The sequence below is a fragment of the Pelodiscus sinensis genome, chromosome 32 (assembly GCF_052426305.1).
Source record: "Pelodiscus sinensis isolate ZL-2025 chromosome 32, ASM5242630v1, whole genome shotgun sequence".
NCBI lineage: Eukaryota > Metazoa > Chordata > Testudines > Trionychidae > Pelodiscus > Pelodiscus sinensis.
Window position 1 is genome coordinate 15,052,796 of NC_143083.1, and position 20,297 is coordinate 15,073,092.

The 20,297-nt window shown below is 67.4% G+C and overlaps 1 protein-coding gene, 1 non-coding gene and 1 pseudogene across 8 annotated transcripts in view; 1 reads left to right on the top strand and 2 right to left on the bottom strand.

Moving 5' to 3' along the window:
- Positions 1-13,109, top strand: part of ABCA7 (ATP binding cassette subfamily A member 7) — a 40,855-nt gene extending 27,746 nt beyond the window's left edge. For 4 of the 6 annotated variants that reach the window (XM_075902642.2, XM_075902645.2, XM_075902644.2 and 1 more), the window contains 20 exons: positions 61-253; positions 483-577; positions 911-943; positions 1,561-1,666; positions 1,835-1,909; positions 2,546-2,715; positions 2,795-2,972; positions 3,517-3,632; positions 4,122-4,266; positions 4,643-4,766; positions 4,972-5,101; positions 5,672-5,792; positions 8,136-8,198; positions 8,464-8,570; positions 9,162-9,303; positions 9,373-9,507; positions 9,876-9,979; positions 10,362-10,454; positions 11,081-11,324; positions 12,004-13,109. In XM_075902642.2, coding sequence (XP_075758757.2) covers positions 61-253; positions 483-577; positions 911-943; positions 1,561-1,666; positions 1,835-1,909; positions 2,546-2,715; positions 2,795-2,972; positions 3,517-3,632; positions 4,122-4,266; positions 4,643-4,766; positions 4,972-5,101; positions 5,672-5,792; positions 8,136-8,198; positions 8,464-8,570; positions 9,162-9,303; positions 9,373-9,507; positions 9,876-9,979; positions 10,362-10,454; positions 11,081-11,324; positions 12,004-12,147 — 2,518 coding nt within the window. In that variant the 3' untranslated portion in view covers positions 12,148-13,109. Of the gene's footprint in view, positions 1-60; positions 254-482; positions 578-910; positions 944-1,560; positions 1,667-1,834; positions 1,910-2,545; positions 2,716-2,794; positions 2,973-3,516; positions 3,633-4,121; positions 4,267-4,642; positions 4,767-4,971; positions 5,102-5,671; positions 5,793-8,135; positions 8,274-8,463; positions 8,571-9,161; positions 9,304-9,372; positions 9,508-9,875; positions 9,980-10,361; positions 10,455-11,080; positions 11,325-12,003 lie in introns of those variants that run through there. The other 2 variants (XR_012896677.2, XM_075902647.2) reach the window with 2 other exon arrangements.
- Positions 13,110-13,981: 872 nt separating this feature from the next.
- On the bottom strand, positions 13,982-16,952 carry LOC142818988 (uncharacterized; annotated as a pseudogene). Its single transcript, XR_016348221.1, has 3 exons — positions 16,567-16,952; positions 14,735-15,924; positions 13,982-14,168 (listed from the first exon to the last, which is right to left on the bottom strand). The product of XR_016348221.1 is annotated as an uncharacterized LOC142818988 (transcript).
- A 2,629-nt stretch (positions 16,953-19,581) lies between these two features.
- Positions 19,582-19,688, bottom strand: LOC112545286 (U6 spliceosomal RNA). Its single transcript, XR_003088752.1, has one exon. It is a non-coding gene; the product is annotated as a U6 spliceosomal RNA (small nuclear RNA).
- Positions 19,689-20,297: the final 609 nt, after the last annotated feature.

Here is a 20,297-nt window from a genome sequence, read left to right on the forward strand (position 1 = left end):
GGGAGCGTCTCAGCAGGGGGCGCTAACCAGCAGCCTCCCCCCACCCGGCCCTGTTCACAGAGCGCCCTGCCCCCCGGCGTCCCACCCCCGGGGCTTCTGGACCCCCGAAGTGCCCCCGGCCCTGGCCGAGATCTTCCAGAGCCCGCACTGGACGCCAGACAACCCCTCCCCCGCCTGCAAGTGCAGCTCCCGGGGGGCACGGAAGATGCTGCCCGACTGCCCCGAAGCCGCGGGGGGCCCTCCCCCCCCACAGGTAGCTGGTCCCGGTCGGGGGGGGGGTTCAGCCCAGGGGCAGGAAGCTGCCGGGCCAAGGACAGCATGGGGCTGGGGCCGTTCGGGGCTGGGTGGAGGGAGGTGGTTCGTGTCAGGCTGGGTCAGGGCAGGGGCCAGCCCTTGGCTCAGCGCGTCCCTGGGGCCCCTGCCCGGGCTGGTGCTGATCCCAGTCCTGTCTGTCTGTCTGCCGCCGTCTGTCCTCTCGCCAGGTGCAAAGGGGCACGGGCGACACCCTCCAGAACCTCACGGGCAGGAACCTCTCCGACTACCTGGTGAAAACCTACCCCAAGATCATCCGCCAGGGGTGAGCACCGGGGAGGGGGGCTGGCTCCCACCTCCGCCTCCCACCTGGGAGAAGATGCAACAGCCCCCAGGCACTGCAGTTCCCCCTCCTCCCCCACCGAGGCCCGGCTCTCTGCTGGGGCTGAGCTGGCAGCACAGAGCCGTGGCGGGGGCAGGCCGAGGGCTGACTGGGCCCCTCCCCAGGGCTGGGGCGCTGCTAGGGCCGGGGGGGCATCACTCGCCCTGCCCCCCCCAGCTGTTCCTGCTTGGGGACGAATTGGGCAGCTGAGACGCAGGGACGGGCCCGCGGGGCTCTGCTCACGGCTGCCCGGCCTTGTCCCTTGTGTCCCTGCAGGCTGAGAACCAAGAAATGGCTCAACGAGCAGAGGTGAGAAGGGTGCAGGGGCACCGGGATGGGAATTGCTTGAGTGCTGTAGTTACGGGCCTGGGCGCCAGGGCGCCTGGGTTCTGTGCCCTGCTCCGGGAGGGGGCTGCGGGTGAGTGGTTAGAGCGGGGTGGGGTAGGAGCCAGGGCGCCTGGGTTCTGTGTCCTGCTCCGGGAGGGGGCTGCGGGTGAGTGGTTAGAGCGGGGTGGGGGTAGGAGCCAGGGCGCCTGGGTTCTGTGCCCTGCTCCGGGAGGGGGCTGCGGGTGAGTGGTTAGAGCGGGGTGGGCGTAGGAGCCAGGGCGCCTGGGTTCTGTGCCCCGCGCTGGGAGGGGGCCGTGGGTGAGAGGCTCCGATTGAGGCTTAGCAGGATCTACTGCATGAAAGGGGGCTGGGCTGGCACCCCCAGCTCCGAGGTACCCTGCCCCCCAGCATCTCTGCCTATATGCCCATGCATGCAGCCTGCCCATCAGCATAGCGCCTGGTCTCCCTGCCATGTGCCAGTGCACCCGATCTCCCACTGTCACAGCCTGGGGGGGGTCTCCCTGCCCTGAATCCTCTGGGGGGAGGAACATGAGCAGTGCACCCGGGCTCCTGACCCTCCCTCCCTGCCCCCGCCCCAGATACGGCGGCATCTCGCTGGGCGCCCGTAGCTCGCAGGCCCTGCCGTCGGCGGCGGAGGTGGACGACGCCGTGCGGGGGATCCAGGCCACCCTGAACATCAGCAAGGTGCCGGGGGGAGGGGCCGGAGTCAGTCTGAGGGCTGGAGAGGGGGGGCGGGGTGGCCTGGGGGGGGCAGGGGGAGGTGCCTGCGAAGCAGAGCTCCGTGGCTGGGGGGGGGCTCACGGGAAGGGCCTGTCAATCTGCGTCCAGGCCTGACCTCCCTTCCCCCCCAAGGGGAGCCCCTTGGACAGGCTGCTGGGAAACCTGAGCAGCTTCATCGAGGGCCTGGACACCCGCAGGAACGTCAAGGTCAGTTTGGGGAGGGAAGCCCGGGGGGGAGCTCGGGGGCCTGTCACCCTCATGGGCAGCAGCTTCCCATCCCCAGGACTCCGGGGTTCCGTTCCTGGCCCGGGGAGGGGGAGGGGTCCGCGGGAGCCGGGGCCCCAGGAGTCCGGGGTTCCGTTCCTGGCCCGGGGAGGGGTCCGCGGGAGCCGGGGCTCCAGGAGTCCGGGGTTCTGTTCCTGGCCCGGGGAGGGGGAGGGGTCCGCGGGAGCCGGGGCCCCAGGAGTCCGGGGTTCCGTTCCTGGCCCGGGGAGGGGGAGGCGTCCGCGGGAGCCGGGGCCCCAGGAGTCCGGGGTTCCGTTCCTGGCCCGGGGAGGGGGAGGGGTCCGCGGGAGCCGGGGCCCCAGGAGTCCGGGGTTCTGTTCCTGGCCCGGGGACGGGGAGGGGTCTGCGGGAGCCGGGGCCCCAGGAGTCCGGGGTTCCGTTCCTGGCCCGGAGAGGGGGAGGGGTCCGCGGGAGCCGGGGCCCCAGGAGTCTGGGGTTCCGTTCCTGGCCCGGGGAGGGGTCTGCGGGAGCCGGGGCCCCAGTCCGAGCTGTGCCCCGGAGGCGGCTGGCTGGAGGACGGAGCTCGGGGCTGAGTGTGGCCGTTCTGCTGCCGGGCAGGTCTGGTTCAACAACAAGGGCTGGCACGCCCTGGCGTCCTTCGTCAACGTGGCGCACAACGGGCTGCTGAGAGCCAGCCTGCCGGCGGGCGCGGAGCCCTGGCGCTACGGCATCACGGCCATCAACCACCCCCTGAACCTCACCAAGGAGCAGCTCTCCGAAGCCGCGCTGTGCGTACGGGCCAGCCTGGGGCGGGTGGGGGGAGCCTGGGGGCGGCTGGCTCATCCCGCTCTCCCCTCCCTGCGGCAGGATGGCCACCTCGGTGGACGTGCTGGTCTCCATCTGCGTGATATTCGCCATGTCCTTCGTCCCCGCCAGCTTCGTCCTCTTCCTCGTCGAGGAGCGGGCCAGCAAGGCCAAGCACCTGCAGATCGTCAGCGGCATGAGGCCCGGCGTGTACTGGCTGGGCAACTTCGCCTGGGACATGGTGCGGGGCCGGCGGGAGGGATCCCACAGATCTGAGGGCAGAGGGAGCCGGAGGGTAGAGCTCCCCAGCACAGGGTGCGGTGCACATTGGTGGGGGCTGCCAGGCGGGTCTCCCCTATGGGCAGGTGCAGGCTGGGGCAGGTTGTCAGCGGCAGGGATTGAACTGGGACTTCTGGATTGAAAGGCCGGAGCCCGGCTGCCTGTGCGAAAAGGGGGGGTGGTTTGCAGGTGGTTTGCCGAGGCCATGGCAGGCTCATCCGCCAGGTGAGGCCAGCGGGCGACCCAGGGAGGCCTGTGGCCCTGCGTGGGGCTGGGTGGGAGAGGGGCCCCGAGCTGGGAGGGGCGGGGATGCTGCCTTGGGGGGGGGGGGGGCTGTGTCGAGCGAAGGCCATTGGCCAGGGCTGAGAGGGTCCTGCTCCCGGTCTGCAGGGGCCTTGGGGAGGTGGCTCATGATGCCTCCGGCCAGTCCCCATTGGAATCCCCTCTCCCTGCAGCAACTCGAGGGGCACGTGGGTACCCACTGACTCCTCCGCCTCTCCCCGCAGTGCAACTACCTGGTCCCCGCCGGGCTGGTCATCCTCATCTTCCTCTGCTTCCAGCAGAAGGCCTACGTGTCTGCGGCCAACCTGCCCGCCCTGGCGCTGCTGCTCTTCCTCTACGGGTGAGAGCCCGGAGCCGTGGGGGGCCCGGAGCCGTGGGGGGCCCGGGGCCCATCTGGCCCTGACGCCGGGGGAGCCAATTCCCTGTGCAGTCGGGCAGAGCGGCCGGAATCTGAGCCTGCTGCGTCTGGTGGGGCAAAGGGGTTCGGGCAAGTCGGGGGGGGGGGGGACACACGTCAGCCCAGAGGGAGAAGGGAGCCGGCCCAGTCCTTCCATGTCTATTCCACGGGGCTGGATTCCGTCTGAGCGAGGCTGAAATCTGCGAGCCCTGCCCTGGCTCAGGGCGTTGGCCTGGTCGGTGCCTCTCGCGGGCGGCTGCAGCCCGGCCTCACGGGACAAACCCTCGGGCTGCAGCTCGGCCCCCCCCCGGAGCAGAGCGGTTGTAGGACGTGTCCCCTCGTTGGCCCAGTGGGCTGGTGTCGGTGGCGCTTCGTCCCTCTTCGGGGGGGCTTTTGGCTTTGCTTCAGCTCCGTTCCTCTTCCCCCCACCAGCTGGTCCATCACCCCGCTGATGTACCCGGCCTCCTTCCTCTTCAGCATCCCCAGCACGGCCTACGTGGTGCTGACCTGCGTCAACCTCTTCATCGGCATCAACGGCAGCGTGGCCACCTTCGTGCTGGAGCTGTTCACCGACCAGGTGAGCCCTGCACCCTGCCCAGCCCCCTCGGGCCAGGCTGCAGCGGAGGGATGGGGCGCTCAGGATGCCTTTTGTCCCGCCTGCCCCTGGGGTGGGGTGGGAGACCCGGGACTACGAACCCACCACCCCACCCCAGGCGAATGCCCTATCCCCTAGGCCATGCCAGAACCCGGCCCACCGCCTTGCTCTCAGGATGCCCTGAGCTAGCAACGGCCCAGACCCCAACCCTCAGCCGGGGCTGGCCACGATGAGGGGAGGTCAGCTCCCTGGGGGCGGGGGGGCAGAAGGGAACCCCGGGGGCGCCCCGCCCGGCTGGTGTTGGGGGTGCCAGTGGGGGCTGTCACCCGAGCCGGAGCCTTTTGCTCCCCCCGGGCAGAAGCTGAACGACATCAACCGCATCCTGAAGAAGGTTTTCCTCGTCTTCCCGCACTTCTGCCTGGGCCGGGGCCTCATCGACATGGTGAAGAACCAAGCCATGGCCGACGCGTTCGAGAGGTTCGGTGAGTCGCCTGAGCCCAGAGCGTCCCGCGGGCGTCTGCGTTCCCTGGCGCGCTCCTCAGCAGCCTGTCTGGCCAGGCTCTTCGCCCGCGCCCGTCCCCGTGGTCTCTGGCCCTCGTGGCGCCCTGGCTCTGTCCTGCCCCCTGCCTCCCCGGCGCCGCCCCCTTCCTCTCTGAAAGCCCCGCTGTCTGCCCCCCACCCCCGCAGGAGACCAGCGTTTCGTGTCGCCGCTTTGCTGGGACCTGGCCGGGAAGAACATGGTCGCCATGGCTCTCCAGGGCGTCGTCTTCTTCCTCTTCACCGTCCTGTTACAGTACAGGTTCTTCGTCACGCTCCGGTGAGGGGCCGGCGGGGGCAGAAATCCACCCCGCTCCCCGAGCCGCTCTGCCCCTCCCTGCCAAAGCCCCCACCCCCCGCTCCCAGCCCCCCACCCATCATGAGGGCAGCTCAGTGACGTGACCGAGGGCAGCTGGTGCGGCTACGTCGGCATGGGCTGCCACTCGCTCCCCCCAGCTGCCGTGGAGGCGCGCCTAAGGGATTTAGGAGCCTCCCTCCCCTGACTCTCTCCCATGCACCTATGTGGCCGGTGTAATTTCTGAGCCCGCTCACACAGGCCTGTCTCCACATTCGGGACCCAACTAGAGCCGCGGTTCTCAGCTCTCCCCATGGCAGGACCCTGCCCCCTCCTGCTGGGGTCTAGCTGGGACCCCTCCCATTCGGCAAACGGGGACCCCGACACGGCAAGACCCCTCCCCCAGATTCCAGCACAGTTTATGGCTCCACTGAGCCCCCTCTGCCCTGTGCTAGGCCTGAGTGTCATGGCAACCATGCGGCCAAGGCAGCATTCCCCGTGCTGGCCCTAGGGCCCGCGCCCTGCTCTGAACCGTCCCCCCCCGGTTCCCTTCAGGCCCTTTGCCCTGACGCTCCCCCCGCTGGGGGAGGAGGACGAGGACGTGGCCAGGGAGCGGCAGAAGGTCGCCAGCGGGGCCCGGCGGGGAGACGTCCTGGTGCTGCGTGACCTGACCAAGGTGCGGAGGGGGTGGGTGGCGCGGGGCAGCGACCCCCCTCTTGGGGCAGCCTGCTCCTCGACCGGGGGGGTCTGTGACTGTGCATCTGCCATTCCCCCCCCCCCGGCGTGGGATGCGGTTCTGCCTGGCGCCACTTCCTGCCGTTCTCTGGGGATCTCTGATGAGGGTGAAAACACTTTCCCTGGCCAATTTCTCTCTTTTTGGCAGCTGTTCAGATGCTGACAAACCTCAGTTTGGAAATGTTGGCTCAGGGCCCCCCCAGGGACTACATCTCCCATGAGGCACCATGATCTCTCCTCGTCTTGGAAAGTCCCTGGCCATGGTGCATCATGGGAGTTGCAGTCCAGCTGGGGCCCGCACCCCACAGAGGGGGGTAATCACGTTTAGCTCTTCCCACGGGAGTGAGAGTGATCTTGGCATCATGGTGGATAGTTCTCTGGAAACTTCCACTCCACGGGCAGCGGCAGGGAAACCAGCAAACCGTCTGTTGGGGATCGTTACGCAAGGGCGAGAGAGTAAAACAGAGCGTATCTTATTGTGGCGGGAGAGGTCCAGGTTGGATATTAGGAAAAACTATTTCCCTAGGAGGGTGGGGAAGCCCTGGGATGGGTTCCCTAGGGACATAGTGGAGTCTCCATCCCTAGAGGTGTTTAAGTCTCGGCTTGACAAAGCCCTGGCCGGGTTGATTTTGTTGGAACTGGTCCTGCCTAGAGCAGGGGCTGGACTTGACCTTCTGAGATCTCTTCCAGTTCTATGATTCTATGATTTTTTAAGCAATTAAAATGTATCATTTACACCGTTAACTGATAAAACTGCTAGGGGTCATCCCAGTAGTCAGTGAGGCTGGGACCGGTTATGGTTAATGGGTTAATGTGAGTTCACCAGTAAGACTAATGCTCACCGGTTAACCAGTTAACTTTTTATATCCCTAACTCAGATGAGGCTTAACTCCAGTCCTTTCCCTCTTCACTGTTAAACTGAAATTGATGCTTCTTCTGGGCTTGTTTTATAATCGTAGAATACTAGGACTGGAAGGGACCTCGAGAGGCCATCGAGTCCAGTCCCCTGCCCTCAGGGCAGGACCCAGTATTGTCTAGACCATCCCTGATAATAATGTATTATTACCCCGCAGTTACACATTCAGTTACACATTTGTCAAGTCTCGGCTTGACAAAGCCCTGGCCGGGTTGATTTAGTTGGGATTGGTCCTGCCTAGAGCAGGGGGCTGGACTTGACCTTCTGAGGTCTCTGCCAGCTCTGTGGTTCTATGATTATTGCCTCTGTATAAATCCAGGATGTGGTCACTTGGTCTCGAAAAAGAGACCTTGGAATTGGAAGAGGTACCGGAAAGGGCAACCAAAATGAGGAGGGGCTTGGAACGGCGTCTGTGTGTGAGCTTAGTAAGACTGGGACTGTCCATCTTGGAAAAGAGACGACTGAAGGGGGGTAGGATGGGGAGACTATAAAGTCATGACCAGTCTGGATAAAGCAGATAAGGAAGTGCTATTTACTCCTTCTCATAGCGTAGAACTTGGGGTCGCCCCAATGAAATGAACGGGCAGCTGGTTTCAAACAAACCAAAGGAAGTTTTTCTTCACACGGTGCAAGGTCAACCTGTGGAACTCCTCGCCAGAGGATGTGGTGAAGGCCAGGACTGTAACAGGGTTCACACAAGAGCTAGCTAAATTCACGGAGGACGGGTCTGTCTGTGGCTGTTAGCCAGGCGGGGCAGGGATGGTGTGTGTGCTCTCCGCTGGTCGGAAGCTGGGAATGGGCCGGAGGAGAGGGATCGCTTGATGATTCCCTGTTCTGTCCGCTCCCTCTGGGGCACCTGGCATGGGCCACAGTGGGCAGGCAGGACGCTGGGCTGGACGGACCTTTGGCCTGACCCCGTCTGCTCTCAACACCAAGTCCCACAAGGCTCTGTGGCAGCGGTTGCCATGTTGAAATATTTTGGTTCGGGGGCGTCCCCTTTTCTCCGGCACGGCGGCCTGCGTCCCCCCCTCGTGGACACAGACCCTCCCTGCCAGTAGGGCCGGTTGCTCCCACGCCTGCCGCCCTCTCAGACAATTGTTCTGGTGACACGTTTTCGGTCCCCCCTCGCCCAGGCTCTGGGCTGGTCTCTGCAGGGGCCATGAAGCCCAGCTGCCCCCAGCTGCCCCCAGCCCAGCAGCCCCGGGGCTGAGGGCCCAGAGCCCCAGGAGGTGGCGGGGCTCCGTGCCGTCTCCGCTGTGGGGGGCACACGCTGGCTGCAGCAGGTGCTTGGCCTCCAGCACCCGCCCGCGCCCCACCTGCCCAGGACGGGGGCGCTGCTCTGAGGTTCTCGCCCTGCTCCTCTCCCAGGTGTACAGGCTGGGGAAGAAGCCGGCGGTGGACCGACTGTGCGTGGGAATCCCGCCGGGGGAGGTAAGGCAGCGGGCTGGGTTGGTATCAGCAGGGCAGGCAGTCCTGGTCCGTGGCTCAGTCCACGTCACGGGGCTGGGGTGGAACAGGCAGGCCAGGGCGTGTCCCAGGGAGGACGAGGGGATGGGCGGATGGAGCCGGGGGCCTCCAGGGACACCTGGCACCGTGTGTGCCGTTCTCCTGGGGGAGCTGGGGCCCCCTGGCGGGCAGGGCAGGGGGGTGGCGGGGGGGGGGGGGTTGCTTTAACCCTTGCTGGGTCCCGGCACAGTGTTTCGGTCTCCTGGGGGTGAACGGCGCTGGGAAGACGTCCACCTTCAAAATGCTGACGGGGGACACCGCGGTGAGCCTAGGAGACGCCTGCCTGAACGGGCACAGGTGAGTGGGGGGGCGGCCGTGGGAGGGGGGCAGGTGAGTGGTACAGGGAGAAATGGGGGCTCCGGGCTGGGTGAGGAGCGGCATAGAGGGGAGCTGTGGGGAGCAGGGGGCAGGGCTGTGCACAGGAGGGGGAGTCTCTGTCTGTGGGGGAGATGCGGGGCGCTGGAAGCAGATTGCAGGCCCCCTCCCTCCCTTCGCCCTGCCCTCAGGCTGCTCTGCTGAGCTCGGGCAGCCCTGGGGGGGCCACAGGGGCCGTTCTCCTGCCCCTCGTGGAGCACAGTGAGCTCCGCCGCCAGACCCCTCCTCCAGCGTTCCCTCTGATTGTTTCCATCCACGTGCGGAATCAGTTTTGTTCTGTGCACCGAGGCATGGGCCGATGTGCACCCGCAGTAACACAGGCTGCCGGCTGTGGGCGCACTGCTGATCAGCTGGGTGGCACCTGAATCTCCGCTGGGGGTCCGCCCAAGCGCTCTGTTTAGAGGGAACGCTGGCCCCCTCCCTGTGGGGCGGCTCCCCCGGGCTGGCTGTGGGACGCCCCCTCTGGCTGAGGGGCTCCCCCCGGGCTGGGCTGACGGGCTCCCCTCCTCGCAGCGTGCTCAGTGACCTGCAGCGGGTCCATCAGGACATGGGCTACTGCCCCCAGTTCGACGCCATCAGCGACCTGCTGACGGGCCGGGAACACCTGGAGTTCTACTGCCGCCTGCGCGGGGTCCCCGCCGAGGAGACGCCCCGGGTAAGAGCCCCCCCCGGCGCCCGGCACAGGCGAGCGGCCGCGGGGCCTGACCCCTGTGTCTCCCGGCAGGTGGCGCAGTGGGCGGTCACCAAGCTGGGCCTGGCACAGGACGCAGACCGGCCCGCCGGCGGCTACAGCGGGGGCAACAAACGCAAGCTCTCCACCGCCATCGCCCTGCTCGCGGCCCCGCCCGTCGTCTTCCTGGTCAGTGCCACCGGCTGCCTGGCGCGGTGCTGCTGGCGGGAGGGGGAGGCAGTTAATTTGTATGGTGATCTGCATATGCAAACGCCACGCCCTGCTAATTGGCAGAGTGATCTGCATATGCAAACGCCACGCCCTGCTAATTGGCAGAGTGATCTGCATATGCAAACGCCACGCCCTGCTAATTGGCACGGTTATTTAACGTAAGGACACGAGCAGGCGACCACTGCCTGCACCATGGGCACCCCGGGTATTTGTGCCGTCCCTCTGCACAGCCTGAGCGGGGGCCTTTGTGCCAAGCCAGCTGCCCTCCCCCTCCCCATGCACCCTGGGCCTGGGCTGACCCCAGCCGCGTTGGGGGCTCGTTGCAGGATGAGCCGACCACGGGGATGGACCCGCGGGCCCGGCGCTTCCTGTGGAACTGTATCCTCAGCGTGGTCAAGGAGGGCAGGTCCGTGGTGCTCACCTCCCACAGGTAAGGGAACCAGCCCCTCCCTCCCCAGCTATCAGCCCTGCCCTGCCCCACCCCGCAGAGCCCCGGGCATCCATGACTAGCCCCCCAGCCAGCAGGGCGCTGGGAATCTACCCCTTTGCCGCGATGCCCTTGGGGCCCGGCCTGCCGCTGGGGACAGGCCTGAGGCTTGGGGGAGGGGCTGGGAAGCCAGCGCGGCCCTTGGTCTGCGGGGTTTGGCGCTGGGGGCGCTGCTGCTCCCCCACTCCCAGGCAGGGCTGACCCCGCCCCGCAGCCAGCAGTACCCGGCCCTTGTAGCCCGTGCAGGTCCCCGGGGAGCCCCGCCAGTCTGGGGGCTGTTGGGCGGGGAAGGGCAGGGCGCTCACACCGTCTCCTCTGGGGGCAGCATGGAGGAGTGTGAAGCCCTGTGCACCCGCATGGCCATCATGGTGAACGGCCGGTTCCGCTGCCTGGGCAGCCCGCAGCACCTGAAGAACAGGTAACCCGGGGGGGGGGGGCCGGTGGCTTCCCCGCGGCACCGCCCCTCCCAGACTCACGAGGGGGCAGGGCTCTGCCCCTGCTCGGAGTGGGCGGCTGCCCAGGGACGCTGCTGAGACCTGGGCCGTGTGGCAGGCCTTGGGCGGGCATGGGCTGGGGGGTCTCCGCTCTATGGCACCGGTTCAAATCCCGACCAGGGCGGTCCGGCGGGCTCTAAGGACCGGCGGGGGGGCACTGGGCTGGGGGGGTCTCCGCTCTATGGCACCGGTTCAAATCCCGACCAGGGCGGTCCGGCGGGCTCTGAGGACCGGGGGGGGCACTGGGCTGTCTGTCCCAGCCCCGCCCCTTCCACCCGAGGCCCCGCCCTTTTGGGGAGCACGGAGCTGCCCCCCATTGCCTAGCGGCCCAATGGTTCTGTTGGCTCCCCTGGTTGGGGCGTGTGGGCAGGGGGTTCCCTGTGGCTCCCGATCTGCGACTGAACCAGAGGAGTCCGGCAGGGGCCGCTGCGGCTGCCTCCCCTTGCCAAAAGCTCCAGGTCCCTCCCCTGGCCGGAGCTGAGACCCCCCGGGAGCTCTCCGGCGCCCTGGCTTCGAGCCGCAGGAGCAAACCCACCCGGCTCTGCCGCAGGTTCGGCGACGGCTACTCCATCACCCTGCGGGTGTCCGGCCCCAGCCCGGACCTGCGGCCCGTGGAGACCTTCATCCAGCACTCCTTCCCCGGCATCGCCCTCAAGGAGAGGCACCACTGCACGCTGCAGTACCAGCTGCCCTCGCGGGGCTGCTCCCTGGCCAAGATCTTCAGCCTCCTGTCTGCTCACCGGGACGCCTACCGCATCGAGGACTACTCGGTGTCCCAAACCACGCTGGACCAGGCGAGGCCGGGCCCGGGGTCAGCCCCTCCCCTCCAGCCGGGGGACTGGGGGCGCCCCCTAAGGGACTGTCCCCTCACACCGCGGGGGCCAGCTGGGACACGCCCCAGGAGTTCTCTTGGCACGAGGCCTCTTGTCTGTGCCTGCCGTGGGCCAGTGCCCTGAACCCACCCGCTGCCGGCTCCATCGGCCTCGCTCGCTGCGCACGGCTCAGCGTCTGCCCCCGAGCGCTCTCAGCACTGCCCCCCGGCCCTGCAGGGACAGCCCGGCCCCGTCCAGCGCAGCGCCTGGAGCCGGGGGGTGCAGGGTTCTAGGCTAAAGGGTCGGACGCCGCGTCCTAGAGCCGCCCTGAACCGACCGGGCCCTCGGCTCTGAGGGAGCGTCTGTCACCCAGAGGTCAGGCCTGCTTGAGGCCCCGCCCACGCTGCCAACTCCCCGCGTATTAACCTCCTTGGTGAAGGGTACCGGGGCCCCTCCATGGCACCTCGGCTGCGTCCCCCGCCCCCCGGCTGCTGTTACTTTTCTCAGGGTGGGTTCTCAGCCCTCCCTTAGCACCCAGCTCTGCCCGGAGAGAGGGGGTGCCAGGGAGCCACACACCGCGCCGTTCACCAGTCCGGGGCTGTGACCACTAGGCCGGCCAGCCTCTCGCCCCGCCTGACTTCCTTTTGTCCCTTCCCACCAGGTGTTTGTCCATTTCGCCAAGGACCAAAGCGAGGACGAGCCCCTGCTGGACTCGGCCCCCCCATCTGGCCCCGAGCCCCCGGGCCTCTGGAAGAGGATCTCCCACTTCCTGGAGGATGACAGCTGCCGGGAGAGCGCCGTCTGAGACCCCCCGCCAGCCAAATGGGGGGGCGTCCCTCAGAGCACCTGGCTCCTCGGTGGAGGGGAAACCCGCACGCCCCAAACCTGACCCAATAAAACTCCCATTGTCCTTAGGGGCAGCGGGCCCCTGGCGGAGGCTGGGCTCACCCCCAGGGGCAGGGACCTCTCCTGCCATTGACCCCCCACCCAGGAGCCGCCTGCCTTAACTGGCACTGAGAGGGGGGCTCTGACTCTCAGGGCTCCAGCGCCCACCTCTGCCCTGGGTTCGAATCCTGGGCCGGGCACTCCGAGCTACAGGGCCCTGCCCCTGTTGGGGGGGGGATTCACTCCTTCCCCCACCCAGCTGTGTGCATCTCCCCCCAAGACAGGGCTGCCCCCCCCAGGGAGCGCAAGGCCCTGGCCTCAGGGATCCCGTCTGCTCCCCTCCAGTTGGAGGAGAGAACAGCTGATGCCGGCCTCTTCTCCGCGGCCGCCTGCTTTTCTGTCCATGTGCCCCGTTTCTAATGATGCACTGAGCTCCCTAACGATGCACTAATGTCCCCTCCCTAACGATGCACCGTGTGCCCCTATTGCCAGATGCTGGCTTGGGGTAGACTCCGCCCATCTCATCTCCGGCTCCGCCCACCCCGGGGGAATTGTAGTAGCCCCTTTGAAAATGGCGAGGACGCCAGTGGCCACGGTGCCGTGGCAGCAGCCGGCGCCTTCTCCCCAGGGCGCAAGAAGTGGCCGAAGCGGCCCCGTGGGTTGGGGTGTTGTGCGCTGGGCCGGGCGTCGCTGCCAACCCCCGAGCTACCTCCCTGCACGACGCTGGCCCTGGGCCCAAAGAGCCGGGGTCCTGCCCGCAGGCCCGGTCCCCCCTGGCTGGCTGGTGCAGCTCGTCTGTTCCCCAGGATTCCCGCGCACGTCTGGCGAAAGCACTAGTGGATTAAACAGACGTGCGTCGCACGCCCCAGCCTGTGGGTGGAACGATTGTGTCTGGGCCTCGTCCGTGTCTCTCCTCCCCCCTCGGCGGCGCTCGGCCTCGTGACCAGCCCCGTTTCCACAGCTGACAAGCCCCAGGCCCGTGCGCAGGGGGAGCGAACGTACCCCCCCCCCCCGACCGCGCTCCGGCCACCTCCAACGCACGCTCCTTGCACGACGAGGCCCAGTGCCGTTACAACACCCCCCCCAAATTCCTGCATCCGGGGGCATTTCCCAGCCTCCCGCACGCCTGCGAGGCAGGGTGGGGCTGCGCATCCCAGCACAGAGGGGACCCTGGATGCCCATCGCGCCCTCCGACGCTTGTCCAAGGTCGCAGGCAGAGCAGGAACCGGGCCTGGGAGACTTGGCTCCTAGCCGCCTGCGGAGTGTTCCCAGCCCCCCTGCCGCTCCGGAGCCGTGGGGCCTGGAGCGAAAGCCCCTTACGGTGCAGCAGGGCAGCCTGGGGCCCGAGAAGCGATGTGCCAGTGGGCCTGGGGCGGACCCCACGGGAGCCGACTGCTCCCCCTCCCCCACCACTCGACTCTGCAGCAAGTTCCCCCCTGGGGGGCCCATCAGCTCCTTCTCCCTGGGCAGAGAGGGGGCCTTTGGGGTCAGTCCCGTTGTCCCTCTCTGGGGGGGGGGGCACGGGAACGGCCCCCCATGGGGCCAAGCCAGGGGTGAGTCCTGGCTGAGCTGTCCCGCGGGTGCCGGGCTGTTAGGATTCCAGCTGTCCAGGCGGCAGAGGGTCCGTGGAGAGAGCTGGGGCCGTCCGGCCCTGTGGGTCCTGGAGCCTCTCTCTCTCCACGGGCAGAGGCGTCGGAGCCAAACCCTGGAGGAGCCTTGCGGGGTGAGCGGCGTCTCTCTCGGCCCAGCTGATCCCGCAGCCTCGGCCGTCCTGTCTCCCTGCCCTGGGCCTCCCCAGCTCTGCGCCCACCGCACAGCTCCGACGGGACAGGCGGGGCTGTGTGGCTCGGACCCGCTGCTCTGGCTGGGCTCGGCGCCCCGGGGGGCTCTCAGCGGCGGACTTGGGGGCCAGGCTGCCTCCTGCAGAGTCCGGCAATGGGGCTGGAAGAGAACAGGGGAGGAGGGCAGGAGACGGAGGGAGCTGGCGGCCTTAGGCCAAGTCCTAGTGTGCACGTGTCCGGGCACAGAGCCTCCAGCCCCCGGGGCAGTCTGGGGCCATGCGGGAGCCCCGTGCCGGGCTGGTTTCTGCCGCTGCCTGCGTGAGTCTTCCCTGGGCCCAGCCCTGTGCTCTCTGCCCCCCTACCCCCGGCCCAGGCAAGCGGGAGGCAGGGTGGTGGGGATGGAGGCCAGGGGAGGCGTTGCCGTCCCAAAACTGCGCTGGCCAGAGGGGCGGGGGCCACGGTGCGCCTCAGGCTGGCCAGGAGGGGTCAGGCTGCAGGGCTGGGGGTGGAGGTGGCGGGGTTCCATGGGGAGAGAGGCTGCAGAAGGGGCGGAGCCTCGGGCAGAAGGGGCGGAGCCACGGGCAGAAGGGGCGGAGCCTCGGGCAGAAGGGGCGTGGTCTCGGGCAGAAGGGGGCGGGGCCTGGCTTGTCCCTGGTCCCTGCCAGAACCCTGGAGGGCGAGGAAGCTGCAGGGGTCTCCGAGCAGCCGGCGCCGGGGGGCACTTACTGGCTGGGCGAGGCAGGCGCCTCCCCCTGCAGCTCCCTGCGCAGGGCCTGCAGCGCCTGAGCGAGCAGCTGGTGGTGCTGGCTGCTGGTCGTCTCCTGGAGTCGCTGCAGGAGCAGGCGCATGGGGAGCTGGGGGGCAGGGCCGCACGCTGGCTGCAGGAGGCTGCCGGCTGCCCCCTGCGTGGCAGAGAGAGAGCGAGAGGGAGGTGCAGGGCTGCAGGTGTCTGATGTGCCGCCTCCCGCCCCTGCAGCCTCAGGTCTCGTGGGGGCCACGTTCCCCCAGCCCTGAGCCGTGGGTCCAGGGCAGCCCCTGAGGGTTGGGGGCTCCCCCCCAGCCCCTGGTTCTGCCTTCCTTGCGGGAACCCGCCCCTGGGCTCGGTGCAAATGGCCGCGGGATATCTCCCCCCAGGGGCGAGCAGAGGGGACCAGCCACGGAGCCGGTCACTACACAGCCTGTAAGGCCCGTGGTCTCCTCTCCCCGGCCAGGCCACGCCCCTCGCGCTCAGGCCCGTGGCAGGGAACCGCCTGGCTGGGTGGCTCCTCTTGGAGAGGGCTGGGCTCAGCCGGCCGGCGGCGCTGGCAGCAGGAAACCTGCCGCAGGCCGGGTGGAAGCCAAGGGCCCGGTGCCGAGGGGAGGTGCCACTCACCATCTCTGCTGAGCGGCCCCTGGGGGGGGCTGGCGGCTGCAGCGCGGGTCCCGGCGGGGGGAGCCTTTGTGGGAAGGGCAGCAGGGCCGCAGCCCGGCGGGCGGGCGCGCCGTCTCTTGGAGCCTGGCCACCGGGCGGCTTGTGCGCTGCCGGCCCCGGGATGCTGCCTCGGGGCTGGGCCGCACTGGGAGGCAGCGAGATGGCCCCGGAAGCAGGACCGTCCCTGGCTGCCTCTACGGCACCGGCGCAGCCTCCCTCGCTGGGGCGGCTCCGCGGCTCCGCACGGCCCTCCCAGGGCTCCGCCACCGTCTCCAGCACGGGGCGCAGATCCACCAGGATCGTCCGGCGCGTGGGCCTCTCTCTGGCCGCATCCCGGGGCGCCGGGGGAGCAGCCGGGGCCTGGCGGGGCAGCCGCTGGCTGGAGACGCCCCCGTTCCTGTGCCGCGTTCCGGGCCGGGGGCCACGGCCAGGGGAGCTGGCTGCTGGCTCTGCTTCCGCCCACCCGCCCTGCGCCCCCCGCCGCAGGGGTCCGACGCGGGGAGGCCTGGAAGGGGAGGGGAGCGCTGGGTCCAGAGGGGGGGCTGGGCCCCAAGGCACTAGGCCAGTGGAGGGTGTTTAAATCCCTCCCCGCAGAGGTGCCAAGGCCTCTGGCAAAGGAAGGTGCTGCCCCCCTCTGCGCCGGCATGAAACACCAGCTGTGAGCTGTCCTCCCGCTCGCCGGCCCACCCCAGAGGAGGCTGCATGTCAGTACCCGTCGTGCACACACGCACACACACGCACACACATGCAGACACTACACACACACAGGCAGACACCCCCCCACACACACCCCCACACACCCCACACACATGCGCACACACACATGCAGACACCACGCGCGCACACACACACACCCCACACACACACACGCACACACACACACATGCAGACACCCCCACACACACACCCCACACACATGCAGACACCACGCGCGCACACACACACACCCCACACACACACACGCACACACACACACATGCAGACACCCCCACACACACACCCCACACACATGCAGACACCACGCGCGCACACACACACACCCCCCACACACATGCGCACACACATGCAGACACCCCCCCCACACACACACACACACTGGTCTAGCTGTCCCGGCTTGTCGGGGACGGGGACCTAACGTGGGCCGTACCTTCCCGCGGAGGCTGGCCCGGTGGGGGGCGGAACACCAAGTCCGTCCACGAGAAGTGGGGCAGCCTCGGCTGCGCTCTCGCCTCCGTCCGGTGCCCCAAGCCCATCCTCCGGCGGGGGGCGGGCAGCCGTGGGCGCTCGGGTACCGGTGGGGTGCGGGGGGGGGAAGCCGGAGGGAGACGCTGGAGGAGGCGGGGGGCTGGCCGTGCACGGAGGCAGGTCGGAGGTTCCCAGCATGGGCCGTGCCCTGGTGTCTCCCCTCTGGGCAGATCCATCCACCTGCCCAGTGCTGGGCTGCGCCGTGGGGTGGCCCCTGCTCTGCGGTGCCTGGGACAGTAACCAAGCAGGGGGCCGCTGCCGGGGGGCAGGGCCGGTGTCTCTTAAGGTGGAATTGCTCACATGGGCCGGTGCAGAGGGTTTGGCTCATTCACAGGTTGCAACTTCCGACTCCCGGCTCCTTCCCCTGCCTGCAGCCCCAACGACCCCCGGATCCCTGTGCCCCCTGCACTGGGCGCCGTCCCCGATCCCTGCCTGTGACCCTGTTCCCTGCCAGCCTTGCTAGAGACACGCGCGGGATGGTTATTAGCTCTCACTGCTCAGCAGGGGCTTTACAGAGGAGCGCAGTAGCATCATCCCCATGGGGAAACTGAGGCACCAGGAAAGGGTTGTGACGTACCACTGGCAGGCCTGTGGGAGACGCAAGAATAGAATCCAGATTGCCCAAGCCTGTGCTCTAACCATTAGCTAGCACTGCCACCACCCCAAACTTCCCAGGACCTAGCCCTTACTTGGATAGACGCCCTGCCCCGCACTAGTGATGGCCTCATACGCTCAGACGGGTACGGATCAGGGTTCAATTCAGAGCAGTTTCTGGAGGCCGGGGCCCCACTGTGCTCAGCGCAGGACGTATGCCGAGCAGGGAACCCTGCCCCTCCCTGCGGCGCTTACTGGCTGCTGTGAGCCCACGGCCGGCTTGGGTCACACAGGTGGGGGCAGGGGGTGGCCACGAGGCGGTGCAGCCTCTGGGATGTATTGGTGCCCGGCAGGGGCAGGTCTCGGGCAGTGTTCCCTGTAAGCTGGGCACTTGGGCAGCCCCCGCAGGAGAGATTCAAATGCCACCCAGCTGATTCTCAGAGCGCCTGCAGCCGGCAGCCTGTTTCAACTGGTGGTGCACATCCGCACATGCCTCGGTGCACGGAACAAAATTTATTCCCCCATGGATGGAAAAAATGAGAGGGAAGCCTGGTCTCAGAGCCTCCTCTGTAAGGTTGGCCAGAGATGTGGCTGCAGCCAGTTTCTCTCTTGCTGCCAGCATGGGGCTTGTGGCCCATGGGCTCGCAGGCAGAGGGGCTCGTGGGGCAGTGCGTGACTGAGGCAGGGATGTGCCGGAACACCAAGCCGGCTCTCCAGGTGCGCTGGCGAATTGCCAAGGCCTGGTGCAGCGTGTGACCGTGCAGCCCAGGCCTCCGGTGCTGCCTTGGGGATGGGATCCCTCGGGAACGCCCCCACTGGGGCTCCCCGCCAGCCCTTCTCGGGCGGCTCAGCCCTCCCGCCTGCTGGCGCCACCTTAGCTGAACACACACACACGCACACACACACCCCATGGTGGCACAAAGGCCACTGCACCAGTAGCAACACAAACAGCCCGGATCAACAGAGAGCCCTGGCGCCAGCGTCCTTCCTACCAGCCAGGCAGGGGGGCCAGAATTCCCCGGCAGGCTGGCCTCACCGCAGGCTCATGGGGAGGCTCCAGGGGTCCCTCTCTCCTCTTGCAACCCTGGTGCCCCACGGAGTCACCCCGCCCACGCAGCAGGGGCCTTGTGTGAATTCATCCGTGCAGGGCCTCCCACCTGCCCGGCCCCTTAGAAATTAGCCAGGCAGGTGCCGCTCGCCCGCGCCTTGCTCGGCCCCGGCAACGTGCAGGCGGCAGGGCCCAGCTGTGGCCGAAGGGGCCTGGTGGCTTTGCCTGAGCGGGGGCTGCTGCTGTCCCGCGGGGCTGTCTGGGGGGTGTGCGGGGTTGTGAGCCCAGGCTCCAACTCAGCCTGGAGCCCTAGCCCAGGGCGTGGCCTGGGAGCAGCCTGGCTGTGACTGAGTCTCTGGCCTCTCCCCGTCTCAAGGCTGCGCCCCAGAGGGTGGGGCCGGCAAGCGACTCTAAAATACCAGGCCACTAAAGGAATCTGTTTAAAAAACTCCCCATGGTCACAGATTCCCTGGCCTTGGTGTTGCTGCCACCAGCCAAGGCAAACACCCCTTGCGCCCCCCCAAGATGCACTTGGGAATTTCCTCCTATGGGTTACTCCAGCTCTTTACCCCGCTGTCCAGACAGCGCTTGGGAAAACCCTGCACTTCTCTTACCTGCCCTTGCAGTTCTAGGCTGCACAGAGCCGCCTGCTGTCTAGGACCCAAGGAGATTTTTTGAACCAAACACAGAAGACCTACTGGGTAAAGTGTTACTTGCTTCCCGCTAGTTACAGAGCAGCTTGAAAACACATTCGCAGTCAAGCCATCCCCCGCCTCCATGGCCCATCAGACAACCCAGACACACAACCCTCCTTGCCAGGGGCTGTTGTGGAGGGTCAACGTATAACTGGGTTCAAAGAAGAATTCGACATGCCCGGTCCGTCACTAGCTATTAGCCACGATGGCCTGGGCCCAGTGTTCCTTGAGCAGCTGCTCAAGAGAAATTCAAATGCTGCCCTGCTGATTAGCAGAGTGACAAACAGCCAGGTGATGTGGTTCTATTGGTGGTGCACATCGCACATGCCCCAGTGAACATCAAATTATTCCGCACGTGGATGGAAAAAAATGAGTAGGAAGGTTGCCTGGGACATAGCCCAATGCTCCAGGTGTCCTTTCAGAGGCTGGGAGATTGGCACAGGGTGGATAATTGCCCTGTTCTGAGCTGTGGTGCCCTGCGCTGAGCTTTGGGCTGTAAAAGGTTCCTGGGGAGCAGCTGCCCCAGTGGATTCAGTAGCTGGGCGGTGGGGGGGGACCAGGCGGAAGGCAGCCAGGCCCCAAAAATATGGAACGCTTCACGAATTTGCGTGTCATCCTTGCGCAGGGGCCATGCTAATCTTCTCTGTATCGTTCCAATTTTAGTATATGTGCTGCCGAAGCGAGCACGAATCTAAGTGAAACCCCGGAGCTATTTAAACCTCCAGAAGTGAAATATTTCTCCGTTAGGGTGATTTGCCTCGTGTCCGCGCTGGGGTGCCTCAGTCACTAGTGAACGAAACACGCGGATCCTGATCCTCTCGGTGGATTTTTTTCACTGTTCCTCCGTTTTAACGCTTTTAATTTCCTTTTTATTTTCTGACCAGGCTTCTTTCGCGGCGCATGCCGGGAACCAGAGGGCGCGCCTTAGTCGAATATGCAAATAAGGCTAAAACGTAGGCCCGGCCCCTCTGGCCCGCCACCGTCCCGGCGTCCCCTGCGCAGCTGCCGCTCTCGGGCCGGCGCGCGCTCGTTGGCGCGGTGCAGCCTCCGGGCCGGGGCAGCAGGAGGCGGAAGATGGCGGCGGCGCGGGCCGGGTCGTGAGACGCGGCGGAGGGAGGCGGAGCGGGGCCCCCATGGCCGCGGGGCCGGCCCAGGAGCCGCGTCCCCGCCCGGGCCTGCCGCGGCCCCGCCGCCGCGCGTGACCCCCCCGCGTGACCCCCCCGCCCTCAGGGCCCCCCCGCGTGGCCCCCCCCCGCGTGACCCCCCCGAGTGCCCCCCCCCCGCGTGACCCCCCGC